Consider the following 19,147-nt stretch of genomic DNA (forward strand, 5'->3'; position numbering starts at 1 on the left):
AAGGTGGCAAGGCTGTCTTCCATGATTTTTGGCAGGGCTGACTTACTCTGCTTAGGTCAAGAGTAGACAGATTTGTCTCAAAGCCGGCTGGAAGCCAATAAATGTTACATAAGTTCGTGGGTTGTTATCCCTTGTGGACAGTTCCCAGGAGGGAGCAAAGACCATTAATGAATTCAGCCGTACAGTTTATTGTGTGTCCGCTCTTCATTATTTCCTGCATAGACATCTTAAGACCATTACTATTTGGCAATACCTGAATTTCCCAGCATATTTATTTTCTACAGCCTAAAAACAGAGGGGCGGAACTGACCCCTTCGACTATCAGTTGGGCAGTACATAATGATAAACATGTTAGTGCTTTACCAGGTAGAACAGCGATTGTCTTCATAGTCTGATAAACTCATTTAGCAAATAAACAATGTTCATCCCTACGTAGAAAAAAATAAATTGCATTATACTTTATTGCACCAGCAATTGTCTTTAAAATACCTTCATTCAAGTCCAACATTAAATTACTTTGCATTGAAAGAAAATATATGGGCTTTCTTTACCAAGTACAGAACAAATATATACTACAATCACCACAATTTAAAAAAAAAAAAAAAAAAAAGCACCTACTTTGGATAATAAACATCAAATCATATAGAAGATAGAAAATATTTATATTTTAGCAATATGTTCTTTTCTTCTCTCTTTCTCATTGGGGCAATGGCAGAAAAATTGGCCATCGAGCCTTGTGTCAAGGTGGTGTCGCATCTGGAGAGCTTTTCAGACTGTTGAGTGCTGCGTGAATCCTGAAGTGCAATCTCGACTCCATGGAATAATCCTTGTAGTTATTTCTACAACAAACAAAAACAATACGGCCATCTTATTAATTTATTTTCTATGGGCCCACAGTTGCTCGGCTGAGAGGCTGCTAGTTGAGATGAAGGTGGGTCAAAAGACCAAATCACGTCTACATCTACTTTTAGAAAAAAAAAAATCAACCCACAAATAAAATGGTCTTTTGTAAATGATGCAGCCAGCCTAGTCTATTAAAACTTGGCTTGCAATATCAGAAGGGCCATTAGAAAAGGAACAGGAGGTATAAGGGAGCACATTTTCAGTATTCAGCTCCAATCTTTTATTAAAATATTTAAAATCTAACCTGCCCTCTCACTTGTGAGAGGGCAGGTTAGCTCCTCCTTTCCTCCAGGGTGTACATATTTAGATTCTTCAATCTCTCCTCGTATGTCATCCGATGAAGATCCTCCACCTTCCTGGTCGCGTACGACCAGGAAGGTGGAGGATCTTCATCGGATGACATACGAGGAGAGATTGAAGAATCTAAATATGTACACCCTGGAGGAAAGGAGGGGCAGGGGTGATATGATTCAGACTTTCAGATACTTGAAAAACTTTAATGATCCAAAGACAACGACAAACCTTTTCCGTCGGAAAAAAATCAGCAGAACCAGGTCACGAGCTGAGGCTCCAGGGAGGAAGACTAAGAACCAATGTAAGGAAGTATTTCTTCACGGAAAGGGTGGTGGATGCCTGGAATGCCCTTCCGGAGGAAGTGGTGAAGTCTAAAACTGTGAAGGACTTCAAAGGGGCGTGGGATAAACACTGTGGATCCATCAAGTCTAGTGGGCGTAAATAAAGAGGAGGCAGCAAAACACTGCACGGAGCGGCAGTAGCCACAGAGGCATTCACGGAGCGGGATGCCAGTGGCCAGTGGTTGGTGTTCCGCCTTCACGGAGCGGAGGGATGGAGGGGCTGCCATCTCCAAAAAACAAAAAAAAACAAAAGAACAAACAAAGCAGGGGTGGGTAAGAGTATGGGGCAGGGGTGTGGCCTGCTTGTTGCAGCGGTTGCTACCCCTGATTGAGCTGGATGTTCACTGGGGTGCGGATACGGCGCTGCTCTCTGCATTGGTGGAGGGGTGGAAGGGAGTTGGGGCCGGAGGGTGCTGGAAGCCAATAGTGACTGGTGGGAGGGAGAAAAAGGGGCGGGGGGGGGGAATGGATAAACTGCGTGGCTTGCTGGGCAGACTGGATGGGCCGTTTGGTCTTCTTCTGCCGTCATTTCTATGTTTCTATGTTTGTGAAGGTGCTTACACCTCGCTAAAGCTGCATGAAGACAAGAGGGAAGCCATCTTGTGGGAATTTCAGAATGCTGCATATGGTGGAGACGTCTACACATGTTTAATTAAACACAGATTTTACTGCTAATTTTCAGAGATTTTGTGCACATACAATTGCTTTGGAAATAGTGAGGTAAAATCCCCTAGTACACACACCTGTTACTCCTGCCCCTAGCAGTGCATAACTTCTGCATGTAAACTTACGTGCAGACATTTTTTAAAAATCCAAGTCTGTGTGTAAATCCTATCTCCCAGGATGTCTACCATGGATGCCTATAAAGATACGCATGAAATTGGGTTCCACATGTAGTTTTATATGCGTACCCACTAGGGCTATTTTCAAAGAGCCATAAACACACATAAATCTGAGTTCCCTGTTCGTACTCAGATCAGTCCAGACTCCTAGGTTTATGCCTCACTTCCAGCAGATGGAGACAGAGCCACTGCTATTAATTGCATCAGAAGCATGGGATCTTCTTAGTGTTTGGGTACTTGCCAGATTCTTGTGGCCTGGTTTTGGCCTCTGTTGGAAACAGGATGCTGGGCTTGATGGACCCTTGGTCTGACCCAGCATGGCAATTTCTTATGTTCTTATGTTCTTACTTGAAACTGCCATATAACCTAGTGTGCCTCCTGCAGTCTCTCAGTATTTCTCTATCTCCAGCAGATGGTAGATGTGCATACCTATAGTCTCGTCTAAATTAAAAAAAAAAAAAAAGGATACGTTTGCTGATTCCTCCTAGGAGGTTGGCAGGCCCTGGTGGGGCTATCCCTCCCGGTTTTGAGGTGGACGAGTAGGGGGTTGGAGACCCTTACTTGCTTGGTCCCAGGTAGCTGGGGGGCAGAAAGCCGGTGGATCCAGCTCCCTCTACCCCAGGAGGATTAAAGGAGCCTGCTGCCCATCTCCAGAACAGGAAAGTGCCTTTTGTGTTCTTTTCTTTGCTTCTTAAAGTTAAAAAAAAAAAAAAAAGTCAAAGAAGGAGGCAGAGTTCTAAGGGCTTGCCGGTGAAAGGCACTGCCTTCTGCCAGGTGTGGGCGATTTACACTTGGGCACGATTCAAGGCTCTAAGGCTCTGCCCCGTGCTCCTCTCCTTCGATGGCATTTTTTCCTGTGGGCAGCAATTTGAGATCATGCTGTGCAGCGTGAAGTGTGTCGGCTGTGGTGATTCATGCATGCGACTTGCATGCAGTGGCCGCTGTTTCTGTTGCCTCCCGGAGGGAGAGGGCAATTCCAGCATGTCTGCGGGGGGGGGGGGGGGGGGGGGGGTGATGTCCCACCAGCAGCGTGACTTGGCAGCACTTGTTCATGAGATGCAGGAGAACCCGGATCTGTTTCCCGTCAGTGCAGGAACAGTGGCCATCTTGGTCACTTTTGCCACTTGCACTGAAGCTGCAGTGGGGAAGGGGGATTTCTCTCCCTCATTATCTCTGGCTGATGGAAGTCCTGTGCCGGCCCGGAGGGCTCAGGGGAGTCAGGCAGAAGCAGCAGTCGACCTCCTGGGGGAGGAATCTGATAGTTCTGCATCTTTTTAGGCAGGCTTTGTGCTTTTAATGCACAAGGCTTATAATGGCCCGGAAATCTGCGGGATGGCATGGGGCCAAGCATGAATTTTCTGCTGGGCCTAGGTCCAAGAAGAGGTCCAGAATGACAGGAAGACTGGGGGCTACTAGGGGCTACCAGGATTTGGCGAGCCCTTGGGGAGTCAGAGCTGCGTGCTGCAGGGGACGAATTTTCAGGGGATTCTGATGATGGTGTCCCGGTTTGTTCGGGAACTCCTCGGCTGGATCCTTCCCTGGGGGGCGGGGGTGTGTGTGTCAGGATTCTGGAGAGGACAAGGAGGATGGTCTGCCGATAGATGGCGATGATCCGAAGGTGGTATGACTCTTCCCTAGGGAAGAGTTGGGGATCCCGATCCCCCATGTTTTGGAGGAATTGGGGATCAAGTTTCCGGTGAAGGAGTCCAATCAGGAGGATGTAGACCTGGTTATGGCTGGTTTATGGAGCCCAACAAAGGCTTTTCCTCTTCACAAGTCTGTTAAGCAGTTGATGGTCCGGGAGTGGGACACTCTGGAGGCCGGCATGAAGGTGGGCCAGGCTATGGATAAGTTGATTCTTATGCCCAAGGAATCTTTGGAGCTCTTAAGGGTCCTGAAAGTAGATGTCTCCATCTCGGCTGTAACTAAGACAACGACAATTTCAGTAGCTGGGACGGTGGCTTTGAAGGACGTGCAGGACAGGAAGCTTGAGGTTCATCTGAAGAAAATCTTTAAGGTGTCAGCGCTCAGCATTCGGGTTGTGGTTTGAAGCAGTTTCATGTTTTGAGCAGGACTGCATTGGGTCCAACAGCTGAAGTCCGATAGGTCCATGTCCTCTCAGGAGGCGAAGCAGACTGAGTGGCTGGAAGCTGTGATAGCCTATGGCACGGATGCACTGTATGACCGCCTTAAGATGTCTTCTAGGACTATGATGTTAGTGGTCTCAGCAAGGAGACTGCTGTGGTTATGAAACTGGTCGGTGGATGTCTCGTCCACGGCTCAGTTAGGAGCGCTACCTTTTAAGGGGAAATTGCTTTTTGGAGAAGATTTGGAGGAACTGATCAAGCATCTCTGGGACAATAAGGTTCACAAGTTGCCTGAGAATAAGCCTAGAGTGGTGAGGAATTCCTCATCTGGGCATGTGCGTTTCCGAGGGAACAGGTGATTTCTTCCAGGAAGGTCGTCCTCTGGTGGACACAGACCAGCCTCAGAGAGGCAGCAGTTCTAGAACCAGTCCTTTCGAGGGCAAAAGCCTGGTCAAGACAGCTTTGGAAGGGTAGTTCTGGGGCCAAGTCAGCACAATGAAGCGAGGCCAGTCCACTCCTCCATCCCACTTATTGGGGATCGACTGACTCTGTTTTACGGGGAGTGGGCCAGAATCACTAAGGACCAGTGGGCCTTAAGTGTGATAAAACAAGGTTACGCTTTAGAATTTGCTTGTCCTTTTTTTTTATTTATTACATTTTCACAATTTCAATTACAATTGAAACTTTTACAATAAAGAAAAAAGGAAGAGAAAAAAGAAAAATAAGGATTACATTCCACATTATAGTTCTAGATTATTAACTAGATGCAGAAATATCTTCCATATTATAAGCATATGAGGAGACCCAAAAATAAACACAGCAGTTTAAGGAAAACATTCATAATACTAAGTATTATCACATGGTTATTTGCAGATTTTTTTTTTTTTTTTACTAAGCCTTCTCTTCTGGAACCTAACCGGAGTGAGAGTCCAGATATAAACGTAGTTGTTCTAATTCTGTAAATATATACTTATTATTATTATAAACCAAAATGCAACGACATGGATATTTCAAATAAAACTTAGCTCCTCTGTTCACAATTTCGTTTCTCATATTCAAAAAGGCTTTTCTTTTCTCTTGAATTCTTTTGGTAATGTCCGGGAAAACTCTAACTTGAAAACCATAAAATAACGCAGACTGCTTTTTAAAGGATCTTCTCAAAACTTCATCGCTATCAGACAATTGGAGAAAAGTCAGAAAAACTGTTGCCCGTTCTTCAATCTTTGCTTCAAATGATTTCTCAAGGAAATCAGTTAAATTAACAGAAGAATTATCTTTATCCAGCGACTTTTCTTGAAGCACTCTTTCTCCAGCTCTTTTTCCCGGAGTATAATATACTCTTGTCACTATAGGTATTTTCTCCTCTGGAAATGTCAAGATATTAATGAAATAACTCTTGATTAAATCCTTTAGTGGCATCCATTTTGTTTTTGGGAAATTCAGAATTCTTAAATTATTTCTCCGCAACTGATTCTCCAGGAAATCCAATTTTCCATTCACATATGATTCAGACTTTATAAGATTAACCTGAACTTCTTTTATATCTCTAATATCTTTTTCCACATTCATCACAGTGGTTTCGATTGTCTTAACTCTCATATCCAAACCATTAGATTTCTCTTGATTTAGTTTTACTGCTTTTGTTAAATCCATTATAGCCTTGTTCATTTAAAGCCTTCCATATTTCTTCAGAGGTTATTTTTTCTGGAACACTTAATGGATGTTTCAACACTACGTAAATTCCTTCTTTCTCACCTCCTTTAACCAGAAGGCCTTCCTCATCTCGCACGTCTCGTTCCAGACCAGACTCTCCTTCCCTGGAGCCTGTACTCACCAGGCTCACCGAAGCCGGACTAGAATCTATGCCGTTTCTCTGGGGGTCCTCGGTTGTTCCCGAGGGCTGATTCGGCGAGACTTCCTGCAGCTGTTCCATCTCCCTTTGCATTGGGGGTTTGCAGGAGAGAGAGGGAGTTGTCGGCTCGCCGGGACTAAGAGAAATCTCATCGGCCAGGGCGTGTGGCATCCGCTCACCACCATCCACGCCAGCGGCTCCCCTCACCGGCTCATTCTGCAAACCAGGAAACACTTCTTCGATCCGCGTTTGACGAAGAGATGACACAGGAGTCAAGGCCGAAACCTCTCTTATTCTGGCCTTGCGTTTAGTATGAGGCATTAAAAATAAGAAGAAATACTCTCGGGGAAATCTTAAGCAAGGTCAGAAAGATGAAAAACGCGGAGCTAGTTCGTTTCAGTGTTCACCATGTGGTGAAAAAAAAAAAAAAAAAAGAATTTGCTTGTCTGCTTTCGTGGAAAAGAGGCTGATAGTACAACAATCTCTCGGCCACCTGCAATGCTTGGAACCATTGTTTCCATGCCCTTAACGAACAGGGGACGGGTCGTTACTCCATTTACTTCATGGTTCCAAAGAAAGAGGGGACTTTTCGTCCAATTCTGGATTTAAAGAATGTGAACAAGGCCCTCAAGGTTCCTTGTTTTTGCATGGAAACTCTCCACTCATCGCAGCCGTGTGCAAAGGGGCGTTCTTAGCATCCCTGGATCTAACCGAAGCGAACTTACATACAGGCATCCGGCCCAACCATTAGAGATTTCTGAGGTTCAAGATTCTGGGCATGCATTTTCAATTTTGCACTCTGCCATTTGGTTTGGTGATGGCTCCGAGGACTTTCACCAAGGTGATGGTGGTGGTCACAGCAGCCCTTCGAAAGAATGGACTGCAGGAGGCACACTAGGTTATATGGTAGTGTCAGTAAAACTTTCTCTGTCTCCATCTGCTGGAAGGGAGGCATAAACTCAGGAGTCTGGACTGATCTGTGGTACCGTCTCTTCAATAAGAATATCAAACACTAAAAATGGCAAATACACCTCATGTAATCAATCTGTGGTACTACAGAAATAACATTTAGCAGGTAAGAACCAATTTTCCTTTTTATAAGCAGCTTTGAAATTTACTACCATGATTATAGAGAACAGTCACACTATGTGGTCAACTATCTTAGGGTATGAATATGCGGGCATAAATGCATTACCACAGGGATAATACGCAGAATTCCAAATTCCAAATGTTATCCACCTCCCAAATAAATGGTGCAAAGTGGGTATTAAAATTAGTTTATTTGCATGTAAATCAGCTCATTAATATGAAGATGCTATGCAAATCAAATATTATGGCTTGCCTTAAAATTCACAAGCCGCTTTATTTCATGAAAGTTAGCTATACCAGGTCAGACATTCAAATTTTCCTGATATTACTCATGCAACTAGATGAAACAAGTGATTGCATTTGGGGCATCTCACTTTTTAAAATTTCCTTGAAATGTCTTATAATTTATCAAGGGAATCAGTTTGTATTCTTTGACCCTCTTATTCTAGAAAGGATTAATTTGGCTAAAGATATTAGTTTGGGTGAACATGGGTACTGCTCTTTTAGGGGTTTGTCATAGATTTCATTCTCAAGGGATTGATTTTTGTTGTTTGCCAGCGTGTTTGTTTTTTTCTTCTGATGGGGAGTTTTCCCCTTTTCCTTTCTTCCTCCCAAATTGTAGACATTAACATATATTTTGTTTTTCTTATATTCTTTGCTTCATGAGTGTATTTCTGAAATATGTCAATGTTTTCTTTGCATGATGATTTAAATACTCATAAGCAGTAAATTAAAAAACAAATGTTAAAGCCTGTCCTTCCCCAGCCCCCAAGTCCCCTTACTTTTATTCTGTGGTGATCCAGCGGTGGTGGTTGGAGTGCCCCCTAGGCCTCCAGGAACGTAAGTGCCATTTCTAAAATGGCACTGGCTGGCCTCAAGTATCCCACTGCCCCTATCACGTGACCAGGGACAACAGGACAGCTGAGGCCAGCTGTTGCCATTTTGGAGATGGTGATGACGCACATGGAGCCCTAAGTGGTGCTTTGGCTGGACCACCAGGGAATAAAAAAGGGATCCAGGGTACCAGGGGAGAGAAAGGGGCGTGAATGTTGGACTAGCAAGGGGAGGAGCTTTGTGACTAGAGGTGGGGCTAACATTGGGCCACTTTTGGTTTTTTGTTTTATTTTTAATTTTGAAAGTTTTGGTCACCTCAAGCGGCAGTGGGAATAGGGTGGAAGAGGTCGTCTCAGATCCCCATAGATTTTACAGTGATGGCAAGAGTGGGGTGTCCGGGGCCGCGTGGCCCTCTATAAGATGGCAGATCCAGGATGTGGGGGGCTGCCATTGCTTGCTGCTACATGGCTGCAGTATTTTTCCGACTGATATTTTATCACAAGGAAAAATACTGTGAGATTCACAAACTTGCAGTACTCAGTACTGCAGGTTAGCGAATACCATGGTATTCTGGGGAAAATACCATTCCTTAGTAAATATTCCTCTCAGTGTTGAGAGATAATGATGATTTTATTTATTTATTTATTTAAGGCTTTTCTATACCGACTTTCTTGATACAGATCAAATCAACTCGGTTTACATTGAACAAAGTAGAACTATAACCAACCATATAACAAGTGACAATTTGAAGGAGCATGAAAGTTACATTCTAACAAGGTAGCCTGAACTGGGAGAGGGAAAAAAAGAGGGGGAGAACGAAGACAGATTACTATATACAATAAATAAAGTACTATTTACAATGGAGAGTGGGAGGGAGGCATGATATAATTAAGGAAATACCTCCTTATGAAATATAGTCTTTTTGTGGAAAAGAGGCTAGATATCCTTTACTGGCACTGTAGCAAGCAATGCAGTTCTGCAACCTGTATCCATAAAATTTTATTTATCAGCTGGCTTAATGGTAGAGCTACAATTGCCATGTAGGAGGTCTAACACCTTGACCTTGCTTCCGTTTATCAGGCTACCAGTGTATGGAGTTGCTGCAGAGGCAACATTCACAACCCCTAGAGAAAGGGAATCTTACTAATCCACAACACTAAGCCGTATAAATGAGGAATCAGGGAGCACACATACTGCCTTCTAAAAGGAATCACACTCTGTGGCCCTCTGTCATAGACCATCTGTGGTGGCTAAGATATGCCAGAAAGACCACTCCAACTACTCCAGAACGTAGCAGCAAGAATACTAACAGGACACAAAAGATCAGACCACATTACCCCAACCCTAAAAGGCTTACACTGGTTACCTGTGAACAGAAGAATCGAATATAAAACTCTGACCATAATACACAGCGCAGTTCACAACAGGGAAAACACAGGCCTAAATAACATAATTCAGATGCATGTCCCTCAACGCAACACAAGATCAACAAACAAACTAAAACTCGACATCCCAACAATGTCAACCGCCAAACATACTACAGTAAGAAACAGAGCCATCTCCATCGCAGGTCCCCACCTCTGGAACTCACTACCAGAACAACTAAGATTACAAAATAACATCAAAACATTCAAAAAAGACCTTAAGACCTGGCTATTCAGACAAGCTTTCAAAGTCGGGATTGGTTAATCTACCCGTCTCAATCAACTCCCATATCCTCACGGACACTGAATACTCTCAGACATATCTACAATGCATACCTCTTCGGTCATCTAAACCACATAGCGATATTCCCAATATACCCCTAGATTTTATGCTAACCTGAACCCTTTCTCACCCACTGTCCTGAACAATACCACAACGTGTGCCCTTCTGTTGTATACTAATCATTGAACAACCAGTTTTCAGGTTATATAGTTATAGTTAATCATACTATTATCCCTTGTTTGATCTCGTTATTTACTATATCATTATTTATAGCTCCCTTCTCTGACAGTTTACAATATTGCGTTCCTATGGTCTCATTACATGTATTGTGTTGTTCCAAATGTAAACCGGAGTGAAGGCATTTAGCTAAACTTCGGTATATAAAAATGATTAAATAAAAAATAAAATAAAAACCCTGGTGAACATCGATGCAGACTCCATGATATCTCAGTTTTGAGATCATTACCCAACCAACCTGCTAATAAATAGCAGTGAGCATAACTGGGGCCACTTTTGTTAGGGTTGGAAGTTCAGGTGTGGAAGAACGTGAGCCAGGCTAACAAAGAGGAAAAACAGTTGCACTGGCTTATGTGAACAGATCTAATAGCGTAGTAACATCCAAGTATGATGCTATTGCAAACTGGTACATACATTTACCAATCTATGCTGAAGGAAAAAAAATTATACTGAATAAAGCCCATGATTCTTTATGGAAAGTAGGTATTAAAAATGGCATAAAATGTTTTGGGGTTTTTTTTTAATATGCATAAATTCCATATTTCTTGAAAACAAAAAAAAAACCCCCACATCACTCATCCTCAGACTTAAAGACTTAAAGAGAGCAGAAACATAAGTTGGTCACACCAAGAAAATAAATTACAGCTTCAGGAAGGACCTGCTGCATTTTGCTTGATGAGTAATTCCTGACACCCCCCTTTAAAAAAAAGTAATTTTCGTGGTCATGTAACAAGTTTCTACAGCAACCCATTGCAGCCGCATTGAATCAACAGACTTAAGTTTAGGCTGCTCTTTTAGCAGTAGCTTGTAGTTTACAGCGGGGTTATTTTGGGTTACTGGCAGTTTTAAGCTATCAATAGTGCAAAGGGCTAAAATAACAGTGATTATCGCTCCACTGTCTTCTATACAGAAAGTTGATACAGTAAGATTGTCTTCATAAAAGTGATAAGACAGATGACTCTGTTCTAGGGAAAAAGACAAAATACGATGCTGAGCACTTACTTTGCAGTTTCTATGTGTTTGATTGCTTTGTCTCTATCTCCTTGCTCTTTGTACAGAAGTCCCAATTCATAGTAGGTGAATGGCACCATATAATGATCATATCTTATCCTTTTCTCACTAAGACAGTAGAGAAAAAGTTGGTTACAAGGACAATCAAATTAAACTGTAATAATGATCCATGCTTTGAATTTTATAAAAGTACCATACAAGTGTGGGACCGTTTGGGTCAGCCACTGGATGGCCCTAGGTCCTTGCTTAGAAACTACATCCCAGTGAGCCTTCCCATCCTCTTCAGCCCCTCCCAACCTTGAGGGCTGTGGTTGGTGGCCTGAGCCTATTTAGTGAAGCCATTTTTGTATTCTGGGGGGTCATTTTGAGTTAGCTTCAGAGAAGTGAGGATGCAGTTTTTCTTACTCCCTGATGAGGCCTCCCAGACTCATCATGAACTTTATTTTTGAAGAGGTTCCACTCTGTGCACAACCTGCCAGAGGGTCATCATTTAGTTGCAGTAAGATAGACTTTTGCCGGATTCCCTATCGGGACTCCCGTGAAAGGTCTGACAGCCTGTGAGCCCACTCTACACCCTAGGTAAGGCAAACAAAAGTGACAGTACCCACAGCGTGAGATTCTTGATGGGCAAGCTGTATCCTGATTTTTTCAAGACGGGATGGCTGCTTAAACCATGCACCCTTTGGGGAAGGTTATCCCCCTCCCCCCTCCGTATACATAGGACAAGGGCTAAAGACCTGTGAGCCCCAATCTACTCTCTAGATGGGGCAAGCACCAGTGATAGTGAAGCAGCAGTATCAGAGATTTTTTCAGAGAGCCAGTATTTGCATGTTATTTGTGGGGAGGTTTTTTGACGTACCCCCTCCCCACAGGGTTCCAGGGCTGGGATAGCCTGGTTCCCACGTCCTAAAGACTTTTCCTGCATGAGAAGTCACAGATAACAAAACCAAAAAGTGAGGACCAAGTTCTCCAGAGTTTCCCCAACCAGATTTCCACCCCCCATGGGACTAGGAGAGGCTGGGTGACCGTGAAGAAACTGGACTCAGCTAGGACTTTTCCGTGTTGAGGGGAACCCCTCCAATAGGATTCCCATTTGGCCCACTGGGGAAGCTTTGTGTTCTTTAAAATTACCATGGGAAGCTTTACCCAGATACCTGAGATAAAAAGGACACCTACTCAGAAAAGAAAACCACCTTTGTACGTCGGTCAGCTGTAAATTCAACTAAGAAAAACAGACTTTAATTTGTTAAAGAATCGGTAAACATTTAGGGCCAGATTTTCGAACCTACGCGTGGGCGTTGATTTGTGCACGCAACCTGGTGCGCACAAATCTACGCCCGATTTTATAATATGTGTGCAATCCCCTGGCCTAGCAGACCTTCAGAGGCCTCTGGCCACGCCCCGCCCCGGACCGCTCATGCCTCGCCCCTTTTTTCAAGCCCCGGGACATACCCGCGTCCCGGGGCTTGCGCGTGTCGCCGACCCTATGCAAAATAGGCTCGGCGCGCGCAGGAGGGGTTTAAAAGGGTTACACGCGTAACCCTTTTAAAATCCGCCCCTTAACACCCAGCGCATTGTCCTGCCTGGTTTGTCTCAGTATCTCACCCCTTAAGATGCAGCATCTAATATCACACCTAAAGGAACACACCATCGCCTGGGCCATAAGCGAGAGTTTTCCCCCCACAAAAAGAATCCACCCCTGGGAAGCAGTGCTAGCCAGATGCATGCCCAAAGAGTCCTTGGCACCTAAACCTCCCCAGATAAGGTTACAAAAGTATTTCAGATTTCACTGACCTGGTGAAAGGAAAAAAACGTAAGTGCATTTGAAGCACAATTTATTTGCTTCAAATGTCAATGTCTTAGCTTTGGGATCTCCAGGACAGGTTTGGTGAACCCTGGCTTAAAGTATTTACCAGTTCCGTAGCTTGCATTAAAAATGACACGTTCTTGTGGGTATGTAGTTATTCGGCGTGAAACTGGCGGCGATAAGGAATCTTACCTTTCGCTGCCAGCAATGTGTCCATGGAGTCGGGGCGGAGTCAGCCCCGGAAGAGGAGGAGTTGGGGCGGCACTGGGGACCGACGCTGGTTATGTGTGAATACTGGCAATGCATTGAAAGCATGTACTTATACACATGAAGATTTTACATGAGAAAAAAAATGCAGTTTACTCAGCCCTTCCACCCAACAGTAGCTGACAACAGATGAGTCTGAGTCTAGATAATTAGCATGTGTAAATTTTTACAAATAAGTTGCCTAATCTATTTATATTTATGCAAATACATTAGGATCTCAGCCATGTGGGCTGGGTCCAAACCCCGGCCATTGCCCCGGTCACATGGCCAGGTGTGAGGAGGTGTCCTGGCCCCCACCAAGGGACCTGCTAATGATTTTAATGGTTCAGGGGTGAGTTTGCAGAGGGGGTCCAGAACCCTTATTTATTAATTTTTTTTTTAATTAATGTTACCACTTTGAGGGGTGGGGTGGGACCCCTGAATCCTCAATGAGGTTTATTACTAGATGTGAAGAGTGGCGTGGCGGGGGCCAGGACTGTACATTTTTTCATTGCACTTTGGTGGGAAGGCCGCTGAACTCTGACTGCTTTTACCTTGGGGGGAGGGGAAGGGGGCTGTCAACGCACAGGCACATTATTTCTATTTTTAAACCTTTTGGCAATCAGGGCCACTTGAAGTGGCAGCCCTAAGTTGAGCCAGGCGTCATAACTGAACCATGTTCAACCTTTTCTCAAATGTCAAAAAAGACGAGGTAGAATAATCTCCACTGCTGTGCAAACTTATAATAAATCGCAAATTTTCATAAATTGGAAGGTAACCGCATCAGCAAGCCTGACGGCGGCAGTGCAAATCACTTGCCGCCCGGACTACTCGTCACTTGCGGTGTATAAGAATTGAAAGTTGTGTACGACAACAGTCTTGAAAGTGGTATTTAGAAACTATCGTAGAATATCAGCTAATCCCTCGAAGTATGCTTCAGAAAATCCCCTTTTCTCAAGCCATGGCAATTTATTTTTTGGTAGGAGCCCTTTAAGGTGATGGTGGTCCCTTGAGGTTGGAGCCACTATCGCATTAAAGGGCCGCTCGCCAAGTTCTCTTGTCCTGTGGTGTTTGGTTGCGAGACAAAAGAACGCGCCGTAGAGCCGCAGTGTTTTTCGGGCCAGGGAGCCCCACTATTGCGGCGACACCCCCCCCCCCCCCCCCCCGTCCTTCTCCCCCCCCCCCCGGCATTAGTGAGATCCTTCCCACGAAAAAACATTGCGGTTTGATGAATCCAGGCCTAAGTTTGTACCCAAGCAATGGAGGGTAAAGTGAATCGCCCCAGTTCGAAAGGAGCCGCAGTGGGATTTGAATCCCTAGTTTGCAGCCTGCTGCTGTAATCACTAGGCTACTCTTCTATTCCACATGTTAAAGATTGGCATTTTGATTCTTCTGATTGTTCCCTTCTTTACATAGTTGGTGATACCCTGTTACTTGAAGATTTATTGTACATGCATAGGAGGTAGACTTCTGTTCTTATATTAAGCACAATGTATTAGTCCAGTCATTTAGGAAAGAATGGAAACAATTACGGTATATGTAAAGTTAAAAAGAGACTCTATTTTGTCTCCCTATGTCTCCTTACCAGGATAGTAACATTGGTTAAGTATTTAATTGCTATTTGTTTTTATCTTCAAGATGTGTCTTTTTGATGTATTTGTATAGTTAGGTCCTGGAAAGATATAAGTGAAGAGCTAAAAAAAAAAAAAAATCTTTTAAGGATAGCCAAAAAGCAATCCCTATCCTGTTGGATAACACCAGAGAGGCAGTGGAAGCTATGGTCATAAACTGTAGTTTATTATTGAACAATAAAAAATAATCAAGTCATAAAGAATACATTGCCTATCTAGATGTTTGGCATGGATATATTAATGCTCTGTCCCCACAAGTGAGGAGTTTAGTCTTTAATTCTTGATCTGTCTTGGTATTCTTTGGGGCAACCAGCTATTAATTTGTATTTGATTTTTATGAAATACATTAGCATAGAATGGGTTTCCATATTCATTGTGGATCTCCAGAAATCCTGATTGGCTGAGGGGTCCCCAGGGCAGGCTTGGTAAGAGCTCTAGAATCATTGGTCTTAGATTTGCAGTTACTGAGTGAGGTTGCAGCTTTTGCCTGTGATTTGTTGGTATTTCCTAATATCTTTGAAACATTGGCTAAAAGAGGTGAATCAGGCACTGAATATCTTTGGGAGCTTTTCCAGTCTTAAAATTAATTTGGAAAAAATCTGAAGCATTATATGCCCTAGGAACTTTGGGGAATAAAAGAAAGGAGGCAATGCAACTATGTAACGAGCCGCCAGCTCAGGAATCACAGAATGAAATTGAAAAGGTCATCAGACCCCTTAGTGTGAAGGTACTTAACTGACCATTGAAAAGATTAGACAGATATAAAGGTAGGGGTTTTGTATGTCACAGCCCCCTGGCCTTCTGCTGGAAAATTTGTAGGAAATATCACTAACAAAAAAAATCAGAGGATTCAAACTCCTAAATTATAGAACCATGACTGAAGAAGGGATTTATGAGACATGTACTGGAAGCATGAGAGACAGTCCTAGGAAGCAAACAGATTTTCACCTTTCAGACATGTGGGTACCGAGATCCCAGACACCAGGGGGACTGGCCAGGCAGGAGAGAAGGGTGTGCACATGGTCTCTCTCTCTGTGGTCCTGCCTGGGGCTTGACCCATACAGGGTCAGACCACAGATAAAATAAAAGCCAGACTGAGCGAAGGTGACTTATACAGGCTGGGTAACAATACATGACTGACCATGAGCTTAGCGAATCTAAAATCACTGAAAGTTGAGACTGTGGAGGACCAGAATCACTGAACTCTAAAACAGCCATAAGCCTAGTGAAGCTGTAAACCCACGCCACGGAAAACCATCCTACCGAGGGAGGAGAACTGAAGGACAGCAGCAGGCCTGGAGTGGCACCTCTCACCCCCCCCCCCCCCCCGGAGTGAGGGGACCCCAGCAGCAGATCTGGAAATCAAGTAGTCCCCCGTGAGCAAGGGGACACTGGGAGGCAGGGTCAGGTCTCCCAGGAGGGCGTGGACCCCAGCAGCAGACCGGGTGGCAGAGTCAGGTCTCTCAGCAGAGTGGAAGGAGATGGCTTAGATACAATGGACCCCCCTCCAGGCCTGTACTGCCCACCAGCCCAGTTACATCTGTTCACATGGGTGAGACTTGGGATAAAAAGGAGGAGGATAATAATAATGCTTGAGTAAGCGGGAATGCAAGAGGTCCCTTCCATTCTATATGGTGGAATACTGTAGGGGCCAACAACCCCACATTTCCAAATATTAAATGTTCTTGCTACCATACATAAATGTATATAGTTGTGTATACTGAGATTACTAACCACGAGTAGACACAAGTGCTGCTTGATATCTTATTAGCAATGTACAAAGTCATGTAGAAATATACATACTTGTATAGTCTAATAAAACTGTATATATTTGTACATATGGCAGTCCCATTTGTTTTCCTGGGGTGAAGGGAGGGAAATCTCACCCACTAACAACTTCTTCCCCAGGTGGAGGCACCAGGCGCCAAGAACGTGAAGATCGATGGAGTCTGCCCACCAGTTTGTTCCCAGACCCAGGAACACAAGGTAAGCAGTCAAAGGGACGTTACACTAAAAAACCTGACCGGCTATGTTTGAAAATAACCATTTAAGGTGTGGTTTTTTTTTTTTTTTTTTAGTTATCCAACCTTGAGTGGCCAGATAACTCACTACTTAATTGGGTATCTTCAAAAGATATCCGGTTAAGTAGCGATGTCAAATACCAACCCCCCCCCCCCCCCCCCCCCCAAAAAAACAATAATATAAGAGTATGTGGTTCAATATCTTCCCCCCTAAATTTCATTGATGGCCCTATCAGGCCATGCACCCCCACCCTATATCCCCTCCTAAATATTAAAAATGTTCCAGGATCTGCTGCTGGCACTATATATGGCACTATAAATGTATAATCTAGTGCTTCCAGTGGACTCTCCCATCCCCCTATGGTCTTAAGACGCTGTACTGCACCTTCCCAAACCCCTCCCACCCCACCTGGAACCTCTCCCCATAACATACAAATCCCTGCCAGGAATGGCATACAAACTTACCCACCTCCGGTGCTCTGGCACAGCTTCTGTCACAAGCTGCACCAGAAGCATAAACTGTGTGTAGTTATGCTTCCAGCGCAACTTTGATCAGAAACTGTGCTGGACCGCCAGGAGTGGGTCAATTTGTACCCTGCTCCTAGTAAGGCTCTGATGTTTAAGGTGGACGGGGTAAGGGGCGGTGCAACGTCTTAAGACTGCAGGGAAGGTGGGTGGCGGGAGGGCCGGTGACAGCAACAGATTATACATTTTGAGAACTGGGAAGAGGTTTGAGGGCCAGCAATGAACCCCGGAACATTTTTTATATTTAGCAGGGGTTGTGAAGTGGAAGCTGTATAGACTGTCAGGGCCATCTATGATATTTGTGGGGGGCTGAGGAGGAGGAAATCAGGTTGCAGGTCCCTTTAATTAATAAAAAATTTTTTTTACATTGCTTCGTAGTAAGTTATCCAGACATACAAGACCGGGAAACTTGAGACCTGCAGACTTACCTGGATACAACAGAAATTCAGCTAAGTTAGCTGGATAATTAAGCCTCTTTTTTATCCAGCTAAAATGTAGCAGGATAAGTGACTCAATATTCAGAAACTTGCCATTTAGATGGTTAATGTGCGAGTTATCCATCTAAATGGCTTTGAATACTGACCTCAGTGAAAACAACATTACAAAATTCACGAAAGCCATCTAACAGGTTAAGCAGACAAAAGCACGATCAAAACATCATATAGGCACCAAATAGCCAAGACAGTTCCATATGCAGCTAAACCTTCCTATGAGTATTAGTAATGGCGGATCAACAAAAAAAAAAGAGTCATGTACAATGTTACTGGCTCAAGTTCATAAACCTGCTTAAATAAAAAGTCTTTCAAAGGTTTTTAAACAGATTAGTGCATGACATTAAATGGAGCTACTCAGAGAGAGAATTCCAGTAACAAGGTCCCGCAAGATAAAAGGCACACTCACACTGTGTACTGCAGGGTGGGCAACTCAAGGAGGCCGCAATGTACAGAGCATAGAATGTGCGAAGGATGATATATATATGTAGAATGGGATTCATCAGCATTGCAGAGGTGCTTATTTACCATTTTATGAACTAACAGCCATTTTGAATTTAATCCTTCACTGAATAGGAAGCTAATGAAAGGTTTGGAGGATGGGGAATTTGCTTTCTAATGCTAGCCCCCTTTAAAATACGGGCAGTAGAATTCTGCACAATCTGTAAAGTTCTTAAGATGGTTGTTGTGAGACAATGTAAACTGAATTACCGTAGTTTTCGCTCCATAAGACGCACCTGACCATAAGACACACCTAGGATTCAGAGGGGGAAAATTTTTAAAAAATGGTGTGCTAAACCGGCTCTGTTCCCGGGCGTCTGTGCATCTTATGGAGCAAATTAGGGGTGTGATTACAATTTTTTTTGTCCCTGTTTCATTTTCGGGTCTGGGGAGGGCCATTTCAGTCCACTCCCCGGATGAGAAAACTTTTATTGTTCTCTTTCGTGGAAAAAAAAAACCAAACCCCGCTCCAACTCTTCAAATTTAATTAACTACAACCCCCCACCCTCCTGACCCCCTCCCCCCAAGACTTGCCAAAAGTCCCTGGTGGTCCAGCGGGGATCCCGGGAGCGATCTCCTGCTCTTGGGCCGTCAGCTGCCAGTAATCAAAATGGCGCCAGTGGTCCTTTGCCCTTACTATGTGACAGGGGCTACCGGTGCCATTGGTCGGCCCCTGTCACATGGTAGGAGCAATGGATGGCTGGTTTTTGGATCCCCTTCCACACTGG

At 44.0% G+C, this 19,147-nt stretch overlaps 1 protein-coding gene across 4 annotated transcripts in view; it reads right to left on the bottom strand.

Moving 5' to 3' along the window:
• Window positions 1–254: 254 nt before the first annotated feature.
• TTC39B (tetratricopeptide repeat domain 39B) overlaps window positions 255–19,147 on the bottom strand; it is a 284,247-nt gene continuing 265,354 nt past the window's right edge. For all 4 annotated transcript variants that reach the window (XM_029605819.1, XM_029605828.1, XM_029605809.1 and 1 more), the window contains 2 exons: window positions 11,189–11,305; window positions 255–839 (listed from right to left, as the gene is read on the bottom strand). In XM_029605819.1, the coding sequence (XP_029461679.1) occupies window positions 740–839; window positions 11,189–11,305 (217 nt within the window). In that variant the 3' untranslated portion in view covers window positions 255–739. The remainder of the gene's footprint in view (window positions 840–11,188; window positions 11,306–19,147) is intronic.

Source organism: Rhinatrema bivittatum, chromosome 1 (genome assembly GCF_901001135.1).
Source record: "Rhinatrema bivittatum chromosome 1, aRhiBiv1.1, whole genome shotgun sequence".
In the NCBI taxonomy this organism is placed as follows: domain Eukaryota; kingdom Metazoa; phylum Chordata; class Amphibia; order Gymnophiona; family Rhinatrematidae; genus Rhinatrema; species Rhinatrema bivittatum.